This window comes from Cucurbita moschata, unplaced genomic scaffold (assembly GCF_002738365.1).
Source record: "Cucurbita moschata cultivar Rifu unplaced genomic scaffold, Cmos_1.0 Cmo_Scf00041, whole genome shotgun sequence".
NCBI lineage: Eukaryota > Viridiplantae > Streptophyta > Magnoliopsida > Cucurbitales > Cucurbitaceae > Cucurbita > Cucurbita moschata.
In genome coordinates this window covers 1,224,129-1,240,337 of record NW_019268557.1, presented here as the reverse complement: position 1 = coordinate 1,240,337, position 16,209 = coordinate 1,224,129, and the positions used below count along the sequence as shown (strand labels likewise).

Sequence of the window (16,209 nt, the reverse complement as noted above, 5' to 3'; positions counted from 1 at the left end):
TCATCGTCGTATGGGTACGGCCCATATTTTTCTCAACCGGCCCACTAGATGGGCTTGAACCATTTGTGGGCCGGAACCATTTTGGTTGGGCTGTTTTTTAGCCCGTTAAAGTCGGGCTTGCTTAACCAATCTTGATATATAGCAACAAACCACGCGCATTAAAAGTGGCGGAATTCAAATATTGTCTCCCACTACTGATTAAATTAAATAATTTCCTTTTCAAAAAAATTATTAGTAACAATGGGCCTTCAGGCGGCCTCAAGCCCATTTAAAAAAACAATAAAATAATGGGGGCATTCCGAGAATTGAACTCGGGACCTCTCGCACCCTAAGCGAGAATCATACCACTAGACCAAATGCCCGTCTGGTTGGGGAACCCTTAATCAACATTTATAATAAATTTCTAGATTTATTTCTAAACCTTTATTTTTTTTAGGATCAAGAAAATTCAATATCAGCCACCACTTTAAAATTTTTAAAAAATAATAATAAAATAGTAGAACTAAAATCTCAACCACAAACTTTATTTATTTATTTATTTAATGGGTTAAAAGCTGCTAGGGCTGTCAAAATAAATATAATTACCTCCATTATTTACAACACGTGAAGCCTCCAAATGTTGGAGTGCCACATATAAACTATATAATAATTAAAATCATAATTATCAAATCACTTGCCTTCAAATGCTACTTTCAATAATTAGTAAATTAATTGGAATTTTGGAAAATGGGCAATGGGCATTACCAAAAGTCAAATAAATTGGCTTCTTGGGCTTTCACCTAAAGCTCACTCAATTTTTTTTAATTACAATTAACTCTTCTTTTTTTTTAATAAAATAATTCAAATTTTTATATTCTTATTGATTTACCTCTATATATATATATATAGTAAGAGTATAGCAAAGAGATCATTAGTAAAGATGTATCGGGTGGGCTTAAAATTTGTTTTTTTTCTATTGTCCGTGCTCCTTTTTTCCAATTCAGGTACCGTTTTTCATGCATTTATACGACAAATGATCTGAGCAAACTCCAAGCTGATAACGTTTATTTTTCAAATATAGGAAAAAGCCAAGAATTGATAGTAAAGTACTATAACGAGACGTGTCCAAGAGCGGAAGACATAATCAAACAACAAGTTTTCTCCTTGTACCAAAAACATGGAAACTCGGCGATTTCATGGATTAGAAACCTCTTCCATGATTGCATGGTGAAGGTAAGTATATGAAGAACACATAATGAACAAGCAAATGTTATTTATATTTTGTAATTGGGTTTTATTTATTTTGTGACGTACAGTCTTGTGATGCATCTCTTTTGTTGGAGATCAAAGAGGAAGAAGGTGGAATTGTGTCGGAGATGAAGTCGTCAAGGAGCTTTGGGATTAGAAACCTCAAATATGTTAATAAAATCAAACAGCTTCTTGAAAATGAGTGTCCCGACACTGTCTCTTGTGCTGATATTATGGCTCTTGCTGCAAGAGATGCCATTGTTCTGGTATTTTGTTGGCTCTCTTTTAATTTCGTATTAATTTTAATTAATCTCTAACTAATTGTGATTATGTTGTGATTTGTTGATTAGATAGGGGGATTAGAGATGGAGATGAAAACAGGGAGGAGAGACAGCAGAGAATGCTATGAAGGAGTGGTGGAAGACTTCATTCCTAATCATAATGATTCTCTTTCGTTGGTTCTTTCTAGGTTTCAAGATATTGGCATTGATGCTCAAGCTACCGTTGCTCTTTTAGGTTTGTTTTCATTTATTTTAATTCATACGTTTTATTTAATATTATATTAATTCCTTTGATTAGAGATATATCTATTTAACATGAGACTGGATTCTATGGGGACTTGCCTCGTAGGACAAAGAGCTGAGAGTTGGACGAAGAGAGTTCTTCGCTTTAAAGGACAAAGATTATATTCTCTGTTACTAATTCGAGTTTTTATATGTATATAATCTTCGTCCTTTATGACGAAAAGATTTCTCTACTCGACTCTTAGTTTTTTGCCCACGGAGTAAATCTCCCTAGATTATATTCTTGGTTACCAAATTTCTACCAATTTTTGCAATATTTAAATTTGAATTTTTATAAATGGTGAATATAAGATTATATTTTGTTTATGAAATATTTTTAATTGGTTTAAATTTTTATTGAAAATGAAAACTTATGGATTTAATTCTAAAAAAAAAAAAAAATTATTGATATATTTAAAATTGGAAACTTTCCGTTAAATTATTATTGAAAAATTAACGATCATTCAAATGTCTAAGACATTTAATTTTATAAAAACATTGTTCTTATTACTAAAAATATTAAAATATTGATTAAATTATCAAATTTGTGTCTATTTAATATTTTTAGTTTATTTAATTCTTTTTAGTTTATTGAGCTTCCTAAAAATAGAAATAAACTTCATTGTAACCTATAGATTTTTTTAATTAGGCTGAGATTTTCAAAATATTTTAAATTTAAAAATGATTGAAAAGGGTATTTTTTTTAATTTTTAAATAATCTTAATTTCATGTGTTAGGAGCTCACTCGGTGGGTCGGGTCCACTGCGTAAATCTAGTGAACCGGCTCTACCCGACAGTCGATCCGACTTTGGATCCGGATCATGGAGAATATCTAAAAAGAAGGTGCCCGAGCCCGAACCCGGACCCGAAGGCAGTTTTGTACGCAAGAAACGATTTGCAAACTCCGATGGTGCTGGACAACAACTACTATAAGAACGTATTGGGCCAGAAGGCCCTTTTGTTGGTGGACCAACAATTGGGCTCTAGCCCAATAACTCTTCCTTACGTCCAGCACATGGCCTCCAATAACACTTACTTTCTGGCCCAATTTGCCAGGGCTGTGCTTTTGCTGTCAGAGAACGCCCCTCTCACCGACGAAGAAGGAGAAATTAGAAAGGATTGTCGACGTGTCAACAAGTGAAAGGCTGAGTGTGAAAGGTTGACGTGTCAACAACAGATGGTCTACATGTTCCTTTTCATGTTATATTAGAAACAATATAAATTTATATACTCTTTTTATGGGTTTGATATTGAATGGATACATATTAATCAGATTAATGCGTTTTATTTAGTGCCTAAATCAGCAAGAAATTTGTGATTTAGATACACCTCAAATATCTAGAATTTCTTCTCTTTAATTGGGTCTATCGTGTGCATGCGAACGGTACACTCGTAGGTCAAATTGGCTAGCCTCAGCCTCATCTTTATCGAGGCAAGGTAGGTCACACAAGTGTTTCGGTCCAAGGCTAATTTGATTTGAGGCTCGTTTAAGCCTTGAGTTTGGTATGTCGGTCCTAATCATCGTCGATGCAAGGTGAGCTACATGGGTGCATTGATCCATGCCTCGTTTGGTCCCAAGGTCATCTAGGCTTTCGACTTGGTATTGCAGTCCTAAACCCTAAGAACGAGGTGGGGCACATAAGTTCTTCGTTTTATGGTTCATTTGAGTCTAGACTCGTTCAATTTTAAACCCTATTATGTCTAACTCGGGTCCAAATAATGGTAAATTCATTATTTGAATCCAAATTTACCCACACCCGTAAAATATATTATTTGCTTTTTAATTTCAAATACCAATCCAATATTACACGAAACAATATTAAAAATAATCAAATGAATTATTAAAAAAAAAAAAAAAAGAAGACAAATAACATATTAATTTTGAGTATTTTTTTCCCTTTTAAAATTTATTTACTCTTTTAATTTATAAAAAACAATTGGCCGGAAATACCAAAACCTGACAACGGCGTCGTTTCAGTCCCGTGGGTTTGGAAATGGCCCAAATACACTATCCGCGACTTCCATCTCTTCGTTCCTTTTGTATTTTTCTGGAAGCTTTGGCGGTTCATGTCGTTGGTACATCACAACAACAGGAACTCGTTGCGAAGGCCATCTCTCCGCTTCTGAATTTCAACCATGGAAGAAGATTTCGAGTTCGGTGACAAAGTCCCGCCGGCCGTCAACCGCATGGTACTCCAGAGCTCCCTTGAAAGTATCGCGATGTCATTTCTTTCTTGCTTGTTTGCCGCCTAATCTGAGATCCCTGTTAATGCAGCTTATCCTTTATTTTTCTCCAACGAAGTTTTGATTTGGACATGGCTCTGGGGGTTTACTTTGAGGTTAACGTATCATTGTCGATATTTTCTGTTCGATTTCGCTCTTGAGATCTGATTGTCTCTGCGGTCGACTAGCAAATAATGCAGTTGAATATTTTTTGGGATTTGCTCTTCGAGTACCCTTATAATGCAGTTGGATATTCCGTTTCTTCTTGTATACACACCTTGCTAGGTGATTCCCTTGTATGCTTAGTTTTTAGGTGGAATTTCTTTGTTCTGATTGTGTACAATTCGGTATCAAATATCTACTTTTCTGAAGAATGGTGCTGTTTTTGCAATGTTTTTAGGATGATGCTGATGCATGTGATCATTGTGTTATTTGGAGTCGGAAAAGATTTAAAAAAACTGCGCACCTTTTTTGCAATTTCCTGAAAATGGATGGAATTTTAAACTATAGGATGATACATGAATTTGTTAATTCGATCCTACATGTATGACCGAACTTAGAATTGGTGGATGGTTTAATTGTACCTATTCAGTTAATAAGAATAATAACAGTCCTGTTCAGTTCAGTTTTTCATATTGTTAGAGGATTTTCCGTGCATCTCTGATGTGGTATCCTCAGCATCTTTCGTAGCTAAGAATCAGATTAATGATTAGTTGGAGTACAAGGCTACAATTGATCTCCTTTTCGTGTTTACACATAACTTTGCTTGCATGAGATTGCTGAAGAAACCAGCCAGCTTCCTTTCTGGGGTGGTTCATGAGTTCCTTCTACAATTCTTGTTGTTGTGTATGTTCTGGTTCATGGTGACGAACAGTTAATATTGGCCTTGGTGCACAGGGGAACGTGATTGGAGATGCGGATGGAAGAGGATTCAATCCAGGACTGATTGTGCTGCTCGTAGTCGGCGGGCTGCTCTTGGCTTTTCTTGTTGTGAATTATGCTCTCTACATGTATGCGCAGAAGACCCTCCCACCAAAAAAGAAGAAACCAGTTTCCAAGAAGAAGATGAAAAGGGAGAGACTAAAGCAAGGTATCTCTGCACCTGGCGAGTAGTAGTTAGTGCTAGCCTTTTCTCTTATGTGCTATATTCCTGTGCCTCACTTGGGGGAACTAACAAGTTCTTCCATTTCAGTGATTGAAGAGTAGTTTTGTTTATGTTGTTAAGTTGTTCAGAATCTGAACATTATAACCGGAAGTTCATAGTCCCTTGTATCCTTAGAGATGAGAAATGATAGTAAGAGAGTAGTTTATATGGTATATTTTGATCCAATGCTGTTTGCCTTGCCTTTCTTGCCAATCCTAGGATTTTCTGATTCACATTGGTTACCAGGAATATACACAAAATAGATTAAGGAGAAGGGAATAGTTGGTAACTTGGACATGCTCGCATCTAACAATATAGTTATAGTTCGATATGATAGAGTTCTTCTAGCGAAATTTGGTTCGGTTTCTTGTTTGATTCTTTATTTCTTTTTTAGCTCGTAAACGTGTAAATGTGCCTGGTTTAAAGATACAAGAAACAACACAATAATTTTTTAATATTCAAACTGAAGGAAACAAAGCTGGCCCTGGTGGCCAAGAATCTTCAACAAATTCTATACACAAAGGAACAAAATATTATCCACAAATAGGAAATGTCGTCTTATTCTGAAACCTTGTCAGAATATTTTTCCCTTTGAAAACTTAACATCCGAGACTCATCAGCCCCTAATACATTGCAGGTCAGCAGCAAGACGCCACTGCAAAAGAACATGGAAAGCAGGAGGAAGATGATCTCAGACTCCACGCCCCATGGACTGTTCTGCAGGTGGGATCATGACTAACACAGGACGAGCATTGAACCCTGGGTGAGGCATCCTCCGACGAAGTTCACGACCTTCCTGGCAAAGTGCACAGGTGTGACAGAAGACATGAGTTGCAAAGTCACAGACAGATTCACAGTGCTCACGCTGAACTTCGTCTTCAACACAGAGTCCGCAACAGCCACATGACCTATGAAGTGCCTCGCAGTTACCCTGCTCGTCATGAAACAAGGTAATGTATAAACTTTCCCATCAATTGAATTGAATGTCAAGTCATGCATTCATTTGCAGATATTGAGAATCAAGAATGGTAAAGGAGAAGGTTCAACTTGCCTCCAGATTGAACATTCGGCGGATAGCTGTGCGGGTAGGAAATGTAAACCATGGAGCAAGGCAGTTCCAACCAAAGAAAGAGGTTCCAATTAAGTAGAGACCAGAATATGACATGCAATGGTTTGCAAAAGTCCCAGGAGTAGACCCAAGTCTCTCTGCGTTGCTTCCATACAGCATACAAGGAGCCACACTTCCAATAAGACCTACAAACACTCATTGTAAGTTGCTTTCCCTTATTTTCTCCTAATTTCATTTCACTTTCTTCCCTAATTTTACCTCTTCAAGTTGAAGCAAGAAGTAAAACCCTAGTAGTCAATAGAAATCCCTCCCTAAAGAAGTTTATAGCAATACCCTCCTATAAATGTGTTGAATTCCTCCAGCCCCTCCTCCCCGTGAAAATAAGGATTCCTTTTCTTATTGTAATCCAGGCCCCATCGAGACCCCAAGGATCAGAATGGGTATTTATTGGAAGATTAAGGATTAGGGAACTTGTTTATTCAAACCAATTAAAAGTGATAAGAATGGTATTAGAGATCCAAGAATTCTGCATAGCCCAGATCTTATCTGAAACTCTATTTGAAGAAACAACAGAATACTCCTGCCTAAAGAAGTGCTAGCATATTAAGATCATGGTGGATAAGGCACCCTATCTAAAGTAAGAAGAAGAATATTTTGGTAGGAATAAGCTACAAACCCAAAAATCAGGGAAAACGAATCACGTATCCCCAAAGCCTAACCTTTCAGCAAAAACTCAATTCAAATGAAGAAAACGAATCGACTTACAAACTTCTAGATCGCTACTGCAGAACTCATCGTGGCGACCAAGACAAGCGCAGAGACCAGTTTCCCATTGGGCCCGACCTACCGGCTCTCCCATCACACTACCATGAATCGGGAGCCCATCGGCAGTCCACCCATAATCACAGCCATCGCCGCCGTTCTCTTCCTCCGCAAATTTCCGGACAGGAGGCGGCGGAGGTACTGCATCGGCCCTATCCCCCGTGGAGATGCGATGTGTATCCTTCTCATCTGCTTTTTCAACGACCTTGCCGAGAAGTGGGCTTGATTCCTCGAGGTTTTCGCCGTTGGCCATGATGAATTAGCAGAGAAAAGAAGAAACCCAGATCAAAAATTCAAAATCTAATGCGAAGAAATGGAGGAGACAAGGTCAGAAACTTAAAGGAAGCGCGATTCTTCCAAATTTTCTTCACGTACGGGAGAAGGAAAACCATGTGTTCGCGGCTCCGCAGCGTTTTATTAGGATGCGAAAGCTTCCACCACTGGTTTTAATTGCACCTTAGCTATAATTAGGCATAAAAAAAAATAATAAAAATAAAAAAATAAAAATAAAAGAGCTATTTCGATGGAACCATGGTTGGTTCGGCTCTAAACCGACCGACACAAACTGTCGTTTCGTTATAGGCCTCTGTTTCTCGCATTTGTCGTTTCATTCACACAGCCACCGTTACCGTCGACTACTCAGCCGCCATTTCACTAAAGGGTTTCCAATGCATCCAGCTTCGCAAAGGTCAAGGGTTCGAGGAAGATTGTGCATCAACTTCCTCATAAAGGCTAACTTGATCCTCTTCCAAAGGGATTATATATGAGAGTCGCCGACTCCCCCTACCTTTCATGTTTGATCTATATTAAATCTGACTAACTTCCCATCTAACCTTTTTTGCGTTTGTGTCTCAACAAAGTCTTTCATTAGCATGCTTTAATTCTCTTCTTCTTTACATAACAAAAGTGGGTTATCGGTTCAAGTACAAGTGTAACAACTCAAGTCCACCTCTAATAGATATTGTCTGCTTTGGCCTGTTACGTATTACCCTCACAGTTATTAAACACATCTATTTGAGAGAGTTTTCATATTCTTTAAGGAAGGTTCAGTTTTCATCTCCAATCAAAGTGAGATCTTACACAAAATACTACCAACAATTAGATATCCAACTTGTAACCTCAATTACCCAATTACAAGAGTACAACTTTATCAACTAAACTATATCCTTGAGCTAAGTGATAGACAATTTTAATGTTTAAGAATTTATTATACATATAAAGTTGAAAAACATTAAGAACTTCTAAAAATTAAGAATTAAACAGATAGTAACTTAACCAATAATAATAATAATAATAATAATAATAATAATAATAATAATAATAATAATAATAATAATAATAATAATAATGTTAACCAATAATAATAATACTAATGTTGTGTATAATTAAAAATGCACAAACCCCAAACATACACACAAAAGATTGATGCAGTCATGTTCTGTACAGAACTATACTTCAAAAAGATGATGAAATTTATATCTGAAGTTCTAAATATGATTTTATTTGTAAACGTTGAAATAAATGCTTCCAAATCTTCAATTATGCACCCACCTTGCTTCCCTGCACAAATAAACAGAATAATTACGAAACTATAAAATAAAATAAAATAAAAAAAGTTATCTTTATTTTATTTAACAAAAAAAAAAAAAAAAAAAAAAAAAAAAAAAAAAAAAAAAAAAAAAAAAAAAAAAAAAAAAAAAAAAAATCAAAGAAATTAATCTAAGATTACAGCTTATGATTGATTTGCATAATTCAACGACTAAGTTTGGTTAAGTTTTTCGTAAGCTAAGTGCTAAAATATAAATAAATAGATAAATAAATGATTACCCAATACACTAAAAACAAACAAATTCTTTACCCACCAATAATATTTAATGGGTGGGTGGGACAAAACAAAACAAACCTCAATTTTTATTTTTTTTAATAAATATTTTTTATTTTTTTCATTATTATTATTACTCTTTTGTTCTCAAAAGTACCAATTTTGCACGTACATGTGGAAATTTTATTTTTTTAAAAAAAATATTTATTATGGAAGTAAATAGAAATAAAATAACCCTTTTATTTATGTTTGGGAGTAAACGAACTTCTACGCTATTTTTTAAAACGCAAGAAAAATAAAAACATATAAACAATTTAAATAAAAATTATGTAAAAAAAAAAAATATATATATATATATATATATATATATATATATATATATATATATATATATATATATATCCACTTGAAGCTAGAGATGTTTATTTCAATTAAAACGCTCTAAACTTAGGGGGAATGGAGAGTAAGCGTAAAGAGACTTTTTTCCATGAGCCAAGTAGGGTCGGGTCGAAAATTCACATGGAGGATCTTAGGGAGCGGAAAGAGACTTTTTTCCATGAGCTAAATAGGGTCGGGTCGGGAATTCACATGGAGGATCTTCATATCAATGAATTCGGAAGGATCTCCATCTCAATTTTCATAAAAATAAATAAAAATTTTCACGAGAACGAGAAACGAAACAAGAGGTAGAGATAACCCTACCCACTCCAGGGACATCGAACTATTTACTCTAGCTAGATAATCCAAAAGATTGATATTGATGGTCACAAACAAGAAAAAGAAAATGACCTTGAGTGGGTATGGAGGAGGGTGGAGAGGATGGCGATGATGAACAATCCATGGCCTTCCATGGGAGTGATGGGGAGGAGAAATATGAGAGGAGTGAGTCTCTGGTCCTCTGTAATCTATTTCATAAACCTCTGACGAAGAACCCATGCCACCATTTTCAGATCCACCTACAAATTAAAATTAAATCAACAAATGAATCAACCATTATATTCCTGTAACACCCATCATACACAAATTACACACACACCTTCATAAGAAGAACAACAACAGAATGAAGGGGTAAGCAGAAGGAAGATGAAGAACACAGTGGTGGTAAAGCTCATTTCCATGGCGGAAGATGGAGAACAACAAGAAGAATCAGTGATGAAGAGAGGAGAAATGGGAATATTATTTTGTGATTATTGCATGTATTTCTTTTCAGCTTTTGGACATTCAAACCGTCGCCATCCTTACAGCAATAAGTTGCGAGGTAACTGATGTCGATATGTTGGGTTGGAACATTTATTTCCCTCTAAATAACCCCCCACACATATATATACCAAGCTTTTATTTTAATTATAAATCATACCCGTTGTCACAATCGTACTCTATTGTACTTCTGTAAAAGTTGGTTCAAATCCAATACCTAAGTCAATCGTCTGAAAATCGAATTTGACAGACAATCTTGAGATATCATCGAGTCTCAACTCACATTTGAGAGAAAATGTTTTAGAAAATAATTTTTAAAAAATATGTGTGGTACTTTATTTTGTAATGGTAGGGTTTCATAAACGTGAGTCCATAAATGTAGCGCGCGTGAGATTAGTCGACTTATAATTTAAGATAATTGGATTGGTGTACCAAATATAAGCTCGATTTGTTTGCCGCAAAATGTGAACCGTATTTATGTGAGAAAAGTAATGTGGGCAAGTGCATGTGTGCATATAAATTGTAATGTCCTAACATTATACTTGCTACCTACCTTTCTTTTAATTCTTGGAAATTAATTTGTTAAAAATTAATTCATACAAATCATTTATCCTATGAAACTAAAAGTATAAAGTTTATAAATAATAAATCAACGAAATAAACTTGGAAAAAAAATATAAAGTATAGTTTTTATTTTGATTTTATGAAAGATGATTTTAATTTTAGGGGAAAAAAAAAAACCTTCAAAGCATGCTTTAAAAATTATTTTTTAGTATAATAAGTAACAAATTTTAAAATTAAAATACGTTAAACTATACTTCATTGTGATTATCTTAAATTAAGTGTTTTTTTTTTTATAATTTAACCTTAAAAATATATGACACCTAATTATTTATAATAAATGCTTTGAAAATACAAGTCATACACCATTAACATTAACCTTTCAATTCAAATGCCATGTAAGATCGACACGTAGGTGGCTTATATGGACAGCCAATCAAATAGTTACACGTGTTTAACAGCTGGACGATATGCTATTTATTTTCTGCATTTAAGCCTGGATCTACCTGCTTCCTTAAGATATATATATATTGAATGTAATTTAGCTTTTTTTTTTTTTTTTTTTTTTTTTTTTTTTTTTTTTTTTTTTTTTTTTTTTTTTTTTTTTTTTTTTTTTTTTTTTTTTTTTTTTTTTTTTTTTTTTTTTTTTTTTTTTTTTTTTTTTTTTTTTTTTTTTTTTTTTTTTTTTTTTTTTTTTTTTTTTTTTTTTTTTTTTTTTTTTTTTTTTTTTTTTTTTTTTTTTTTTTTTTTTTTTTTTTGGTAATGTATCATTTAAAATTGTCAGTAAAATTTTTTGTTAAATTTATTAAGAAAAATGTCGGATTTTAATTTTTAAATTATGGTTTTATTAACTTAGAGATACCATTGCGGTTTTGAATAAAATGAATAGGGCGATGTGGCAGTGACTTCCAAGTCAGCTAAGGTGTTAACATACGAATGAAATTTTATACTGATGTGGTGTTCGGTCTCGTGTACTCTAAAACTTAAGTTAGCATTTAATTTGAATTAGTGTTGAAATGAGCTGGAATGATATTTGTACCTTTTGAAAAGAGTGATCTCCACCGTTTGTCGAAAAGTGGTTATCAAGCATTGTCTTGACAATTATGACTACTTGTACGTGGGGGTATGCAAATTGTGCGCCAATGACAATCATACACTCATGTCGACCACATGACCAAGCTTGCGCCTATCAACGAGTGCCTTGTTGTTGCCAAGGGCTTAAGCTTGGACATGTTCTCTTCTGCTATTGGACCACATGATTAAGGGTGTGCATTGAACTCAAAAGCTTGAGATCTCGAACCAACTCAACCTAAATTGTAAAGGTTGGGTTGGGTTAGATTAAATAGAATTTTGAGTCGGGATGAGTTGGTTTTTTAGAACCCAATCTGATTCTAGTTGGGTATGGGTTCAGTGTGCAAAGAATTGAGTCAACTCGGCCCAATCCGATGTATTAAAAAACGAGTCGTCAAGCCAACCGCCTTTCTTTTTCCTTGACCCACTACCGAGCAATACAATATAATCTTTATGAGCCCAACCCGATTACTCCAGTCTCCTTCTACCTTTGGACTCACCCTTTAACCAAGTTGAAAACGCAAGTATCAAATTTAATGTCTTAAATTGGAATTTCAGCTACAATTTTTATAGATTATGTATTCAACACCATATCTTTAAAACCATAATTTTATATATTAACAAAAAAAAAAAAAAAAATCCTAAATATTGGATTGGACACCTGGTAACTCCGATATTCTTCTACAACATTATAACATAGTCAGGTTACTTCTCGCCTCTAAGAACGAATACTATTCCTATAAACAAACATGTCAGGTTAAAATTTTAAAATTATCATTTAACATAGAATTGCTCCGACCAAAACATATTTGCATCTTGTTGGTATATACGTATATTTCTTTTAATGAGTTCTCTCACGTTTGTTGTAATTTAAGTTTATATATATATATATATATATATATATATATTTTTATCTCTTTACTAATTTTCTATGCATATCTTAACCATTATTCTTTTCGACTTTAATCTATCTTGCCTTGGATCCATTTTTAATGGGTAGCATGTTCGTAATTAAGAGGATGGTGTAATATGCATATGCTAGTCGAGTAGCCTAACTTCTATTAGGTGCAAGAATTAAAACTTTGGACTTAAAATAAACCTCTAATTATCAATTTCTATTTGAATTAAATAGTAAATGCACAGTTACCTTGCGTCTTCAGCCATGGAGGAAAGAACAAAGCTGGAAGAAATTTAGTCATCTAACAGCAAGCTGTTCAATGAGTAAGAATCCTTCGCATCCATTGCCGACCTTTCTTCTTCCCCAAGATTCAATTATCCGTAAAGTTCCTCCCTAATTCTGCCAGGTTCCGATTTGCATCTCGTTAGAATCAGGCTCCGATTCGACATTGAGTTTTCCTCGATTTTGCTCTCTTTGTTATTTACAGAGCTTCGATCTTCTTCTCCGTTTGAATTTTCGAGTTTTCTGAACATTCGCTCCGAATTTTGGGACTCAATTTTGGATGCCGCTCCGTTTCTATTATTGTGCTCTGTTTTCTCTCCTTCTCCTTCTTCTTCTTCAGTTCTGTCGCTCCTAATCGACGAAATCTCGTACCGATTGCAGTAAAACGACGACCGATGAGGTGCAGATCTACACCTCGTCAGGATGAGAGCGTTTTTCGGCGGCGATGGAGCCGATGACGCAAAGACCTCATCTCTGGCTGCTCCCTCGCTCTCTTCATTTTGCTCCGAATCTTCCGCTTCGTCTCGGACGCGAGATTCAGTGATCGATGATTTTCGTCTAATTTCACGATTTCCTTGGAAGAACATCGTCGACCTGTTCCAGAAGGTTCTACACTGGCGTCGATTGAAAGAGAGAACGCTTCTAATCCATCGGCATCGCTTGGCGGGAGGTCTAGAGGAACGTTTATTGGTACGGACTTGGCCCATACAAGTAACCTTCGGAGAGGACGGCTCTTGAGTTTCAATGGCGACGTTCTTCTTCCTGATGAAGATCGGACTGGAGCGAGACCGGCCGCTTTTACTCCGATTTCCGGCATCAGCCCTCAGAAAGCTCATCAATGGCGGCGGAAACAGGTCGATCCGACTGGGACTGGAAATCGGTTTCACCGATTGCTTCATTGCAGTGATGAAAACTGAAACACGGATTGAGTGAGTTGTTTGGTTACGTCTCGTCTCTATCTCCACTACTAAGAATCTGTGCAGCAGATTGGTCGCTCTGGTTTCATGTCACAGAGCTATCTGTTTATCCCCTTCGAGTTTGTTTTCTTTCTATTTTGGAAATTGGCATTTGGTGCTTCTGCATTCCAAATTTTCTCCTCCTTTTTTCTTTTCTTCTGAAATTATTTGTAAATTCTAACAATCACAGAATATTTGTTGCTATAATATCAATCATAATTTATTACATTTTTTCTTTTAAATAAAATATATTCATATTTTGTTTGATATTTTACTTGGACTCAATTTTCTTAATTTGGTGGATTTCTTTTTCCTTCCATAATATCTTCAACCGACATACTAAATATATATTAAAAAACAATAACATACGAAAAACAACTGTATCAATAACTCAACCATAGCTAGCTGCTCTTTTAAGTATATATATTCCACTTCTACGAATTTAAAATTTTCTTTTTTTGAATTAAAAAATGGTCTTCCAATAAATATCTTTCGATGGACAAGATATGTTTAGAGACAAAAACGAAAACCTAATTAAATGATTTGAAATCAATTCGACATTAAAATTATTTTATAATGTTTTTAATTAAACATGTGTGTTAGTTCCACGAACATAATTTCTAAAAATTTAAAATTTAATATTACACTATATTCTTTAATAATTAAAAATAATCTATAACATAATTTTTAATTTAAATATTATGAGTAAGGTCCCAAAATTAATTAATTTATTCTTTTAATATATATATAAAAAAAAAGCATATATATATATTTATTAACTTAGGGCAGACACATAATGCCTTGATCAATCTCTCTCTCTTCATTGTAATAATGTTGGCTACTTTTTCTAAAGGATTTGACATGAAGATTTGGAGCGCTTGTTTGGATTCAAATCAATCCAACGTCTTTCATTTCATAATTTTTTTTTTACTAGCTCGAGTAGCTGAACAGAGTCATTCCCTTTTACGACATTGAATCGGACAAAACCAAGAAAATCAAGAAACAAATTTATTAGTTGAGCAAAAGTAGAGAGAAGAATTCGATCCTTGAATAATTCTTTGTTAAATGATGACTTAAAAACCTCAACCAATCCAACTTAAGCTGTGAGCTGTCAAATAAATATAAAGTTTAAAGCATATATTTATACATTTTAATTTTTATTTAAAATAAATTGAATAGAGTACTTAATAAATATTTAAAAACAGATTTTGAAAAAAAATGTAGGTTTAAAATTTGTTGTCAAATAGTATTAAAAGAACACCCAAATATAAACTCAAAATTTTCCTATTTTTTTTTAAAAAAATCATCATATTGGGCTCGGAATAAAGTACGAGCTCCGGCCCAACTCATTGGGGTGCATCATGGTCAAGGTCAACCCGGAAGGTTTGGCCCAAATTCTTTTATGAGTTCTCAATTTATTAAAAGAAAGATTGTTTTAACTTTTTTTTTTCTTTTATTTTGAAATTTGCTAAAACACATTTGTTTTTTTTTTTTCTCAGTATTTTAATTTTATTTCGATAATTTTTTTTCCAACATAACTAAGTTAAATCTCTATAAAAATTAGCAAAATGGAAAAAAGAAGAACAAATAAATAATATATAAATATAAAAAGAATGAAGTGAAATAAATAAAAATAAAGAAGGAATATATATCAAATAAGTTGGCGGCACGTTGGAAAAGCGCGTGTAATGGCGGCACAATAATTAATGGCCACGTGTCTCTTTGCCAATTGTCAACTGCCAGCTAATTTACTCTTAATCCGCTTCTTAATTTCCAAACTAATCGCTCTTGAACTTGATTACATCTGTTTATTTATTTATTTGCTTTTCTCATGCCCTCTTTTGTCTTTTCACTATCCCTCTCTTTTCGACCCACTCTATATCTCAACCAATTATATATAATTAAGATATAAATTTAATGCTAAATTATTTAACTACTTAACAATTTTTCTAATAGATTATCGACCGATAATTATATATAATTTAAGTTAAGGATAAATTAGATATAAATTAAAAACTTAAGAAGAAAATTCAAAATTTAACTTATATATAAATATAAGTTTAAATTTTATTTGGAATCCGTTCTACTTTAAGCTTATTTCTAAATACTCGCCTTCATCAATATTACTTTTTATTCAATTCTTTTTCAAAAAGAATATTATTATAGTATTGTAAAAATAAAATCAAAATAATTAATATTTTTAAATACAAGAACTACAAGTAAATATTTTAATAGGTGTTGAACTTTAAATTTTTATATTTAATTAATAATAGCGGATTTTTTTTTTTTTTTTTTTTTTTTTTTTTTTTTTTTTTTTTTTTTTTTTTTTTTTTTTTTTTTTTTTTTTTTTTTTTTTTTTTTTTTTTTTTTTTTT

At 33.5% G+C, this 16,209-nt stretch overlaps 5 protein-coding genes, 1 long non-coding RNA gene and 1 other non-coding gene across 7 annotated transcripts; 3 read left to right on the top strand and 4 right to left on the bottom strand.

Annotated features, from left to right (window-relative positions):
- Positions 1–290: 290 nt before the first annotated feature.
- On the bottom strand, positions 291–362 carry TRNAP-AGG. The gene has a single exon. It is a non-coding gene; the product is annotated as a tRNA-Pro (tRNA).
- Positions 363–918: 556 nt separating this feature from the next.
- Positions 919–3,010, top strand: LOC111433202 (peroxidase 21-like). The gene is made up of 5 exons (XM_023070171.1): positions 919–983; positions 1,061–1,212; positions 1,296–1,493; positions 1,578–1,743; positions 2,528–3,010. The coding sequence occupies exons 1-5, from the start codon at positions 920–922 to the stop codon at positions 2,929–2,931; spliced, it is 984 nt and encodes a 327-aa protein (XP_022925939.1). The 5' UTR covers position 919; the 3' UTR covers positions 2,932–3,010.
- Positions 3,011–3,828: 818 nt separating this feature from the next.
- On the top strand, positions 3,829–5,339 carry LOC111433279 (DNA-binding protein S1FA-like). Its single transcript, XM_023070273.1, has 2 exons — positions 3,829–3,980; positions 4,911–5,339. The coding sequence occupies exons 1-2, from the start codon at positions 3,927–3,929 to the stop codon at positions 5,124–5,126; spliced, it is 270 nt and encodes an 89-aa protein (XP_022926041.1). The 5' UTR covers positions 3,829–3,926; the 3' UTR covers positions 5,127–5,339.
- A 245-nt stretch (positions 5,340–5,584) lies between these two features.
- On the bottom strand, positions 5,585–7,457 carry LOC111433277 (cell number regulator 8-like). The gene is made up of 3 exons (XM_023070272.1): positions 6,992–7,457; positions 6,209–6,411; positions 5,585–6,088 (listed from the first exon to the last, which is right to left on the bottom strand). The coding sequence occupies exons 1-3, from the start codon at positions 7,299–7,301 to the stop codon at positions 5,849–5,851; spliced, it is 753 nt and encodes a 250-aa protein (XP_022926040.1). The 5' UTR covers positions 7,302–7,457; the 3' UTR covers positions 5,585–5,848.
- Positions 6,021–6,984, top strand: LOC111433280. The gene is made up of 3 exons (XR_002708763.1): positions 6,021–6,107; positions 6,167–6,426; positions 6,637–6,984. It is a non-coding gene; the product is annotated as an uncharacterized LOC111433280 (long non-coding RNA).
- A 949-nt stretch (positions 7,458–8,406) lies between the features above and the next one.
- LOC111433241 lies at positions 8,407–10,081 on the bottom strand. Its single transcript, XM_023070221.1, has 3 exons — positions 9,907–10,081; positions 9,660–9,826; positions 8,407–8,608 (listed from the first exon to the last, which is right to left on the bottom strand). The coding sequence occupies exons 1-3, from the start codon at positions 9,986–9,988 to the stop codon at positions 8,588–8,590; spliced, it is 270 nt and encodes an 89-aa protein (XP_022925989.1). The 5' UTR covers positions 9,989–10,081; the 3' UTR covers positions 8,407–8,587.
- Positions 10,082–12,971: 2,890 nt separating this feature from the next.
- On the bottom strand, positions 12,972–13,778 carry LOC111433021. The gene has a single exon (XM_023069903.1). It carries the CDS (start codon positions 13,776–13,778, stop codon positions 12,972–12,974), a length of 807 nt encoding a protein of 268 aa, XP_022925671.1.
- Between the last annotated feature and the right edge of the window lie 2,431 nt (positions 13,779–16,209).

Coding starts and splice junctions, on each gene's coding strand:
- LOC111433202 (XM_023070171.1), top strand. CDS start 920: ATGTATCGGGTGGGCTTAAAATTTGTTTTTTTTCTATTGTCCGTGCTC. Junction 984..1,060: donor GCTCCTTTTTTCCAATTCAG/GTACCGTTTTTC, acceptor TTTCAAATATAG/GAAAAAGCCAAGAATTGATA. Junction 1,744..2,527: donor AGCTACCGTTGCTCTTTTAG/GTTTGTTTTCAT, acceptor TTCATGTGTTAG/GAGCTCACTCGGTGGGTCGG.
- LOC111433279 (XM_023070273.1), top strand. CDS start 3,927: ATGGAAGAAGATTTCGAGTTCGGTGACAAAGTCCCGCCGGCCGTCAAC. Junction 3,981..4,910: donor CGCCGGCCGTCAACCGCATG/GTACTCCAGAGC, acceptor CTTGGTGCACAG/GGGAACGTGATTGGAGATGC.
- LOC111433277 (XM_023070272.1), bottom strand. CDS start 7,301: ATGGCCAACGGCGAAAACCTCGAGGAATCAAGCCCACTTCTCGGCAAG. Junction 6,412..6,991: donor CAGTAGCGATCTAGAAGTTT/GTAAGTCGATTC, acceptor GAGTGTTTGTAG/GTCTTATTGGAAGTGTGGCT. Junction 6,089..6,208: donor GCCGAATGTTCAATCTGGAG/GCAAGTTGAACC, acceptor CATGACGAGCAG/GGTAACTGCGAGGCACTTCA.
- LOC111433241 (XM_023070221.1), bottom strand. CDS start 9,988: ATGGAAATGAGCTTTACCACCACTGTGTTCTTCATCTTCCTTCTGCTT. Junction 9,827..9,906: donor TTGTTGTTCTTCTTATGAAG/GTGTGTGTGTAA, acceptor TTTAATTTGTAG/GTGGATCTGAAAATGGTGGC. Junction 8,609..9,659: donor CTCCTCCATACCCACTCAAG/GTCATTTTCTTT, acceptor TTATTTGTGCAG/GGAAGCAAGGTGGGTGCATA.
- LOC111433021 (XM_023069903.1), bottom strand. CDS start 13,778: ATGAAGCAATCGGTGAAACCGATTTCCAGTCCCAGTCGGATCGACCTG.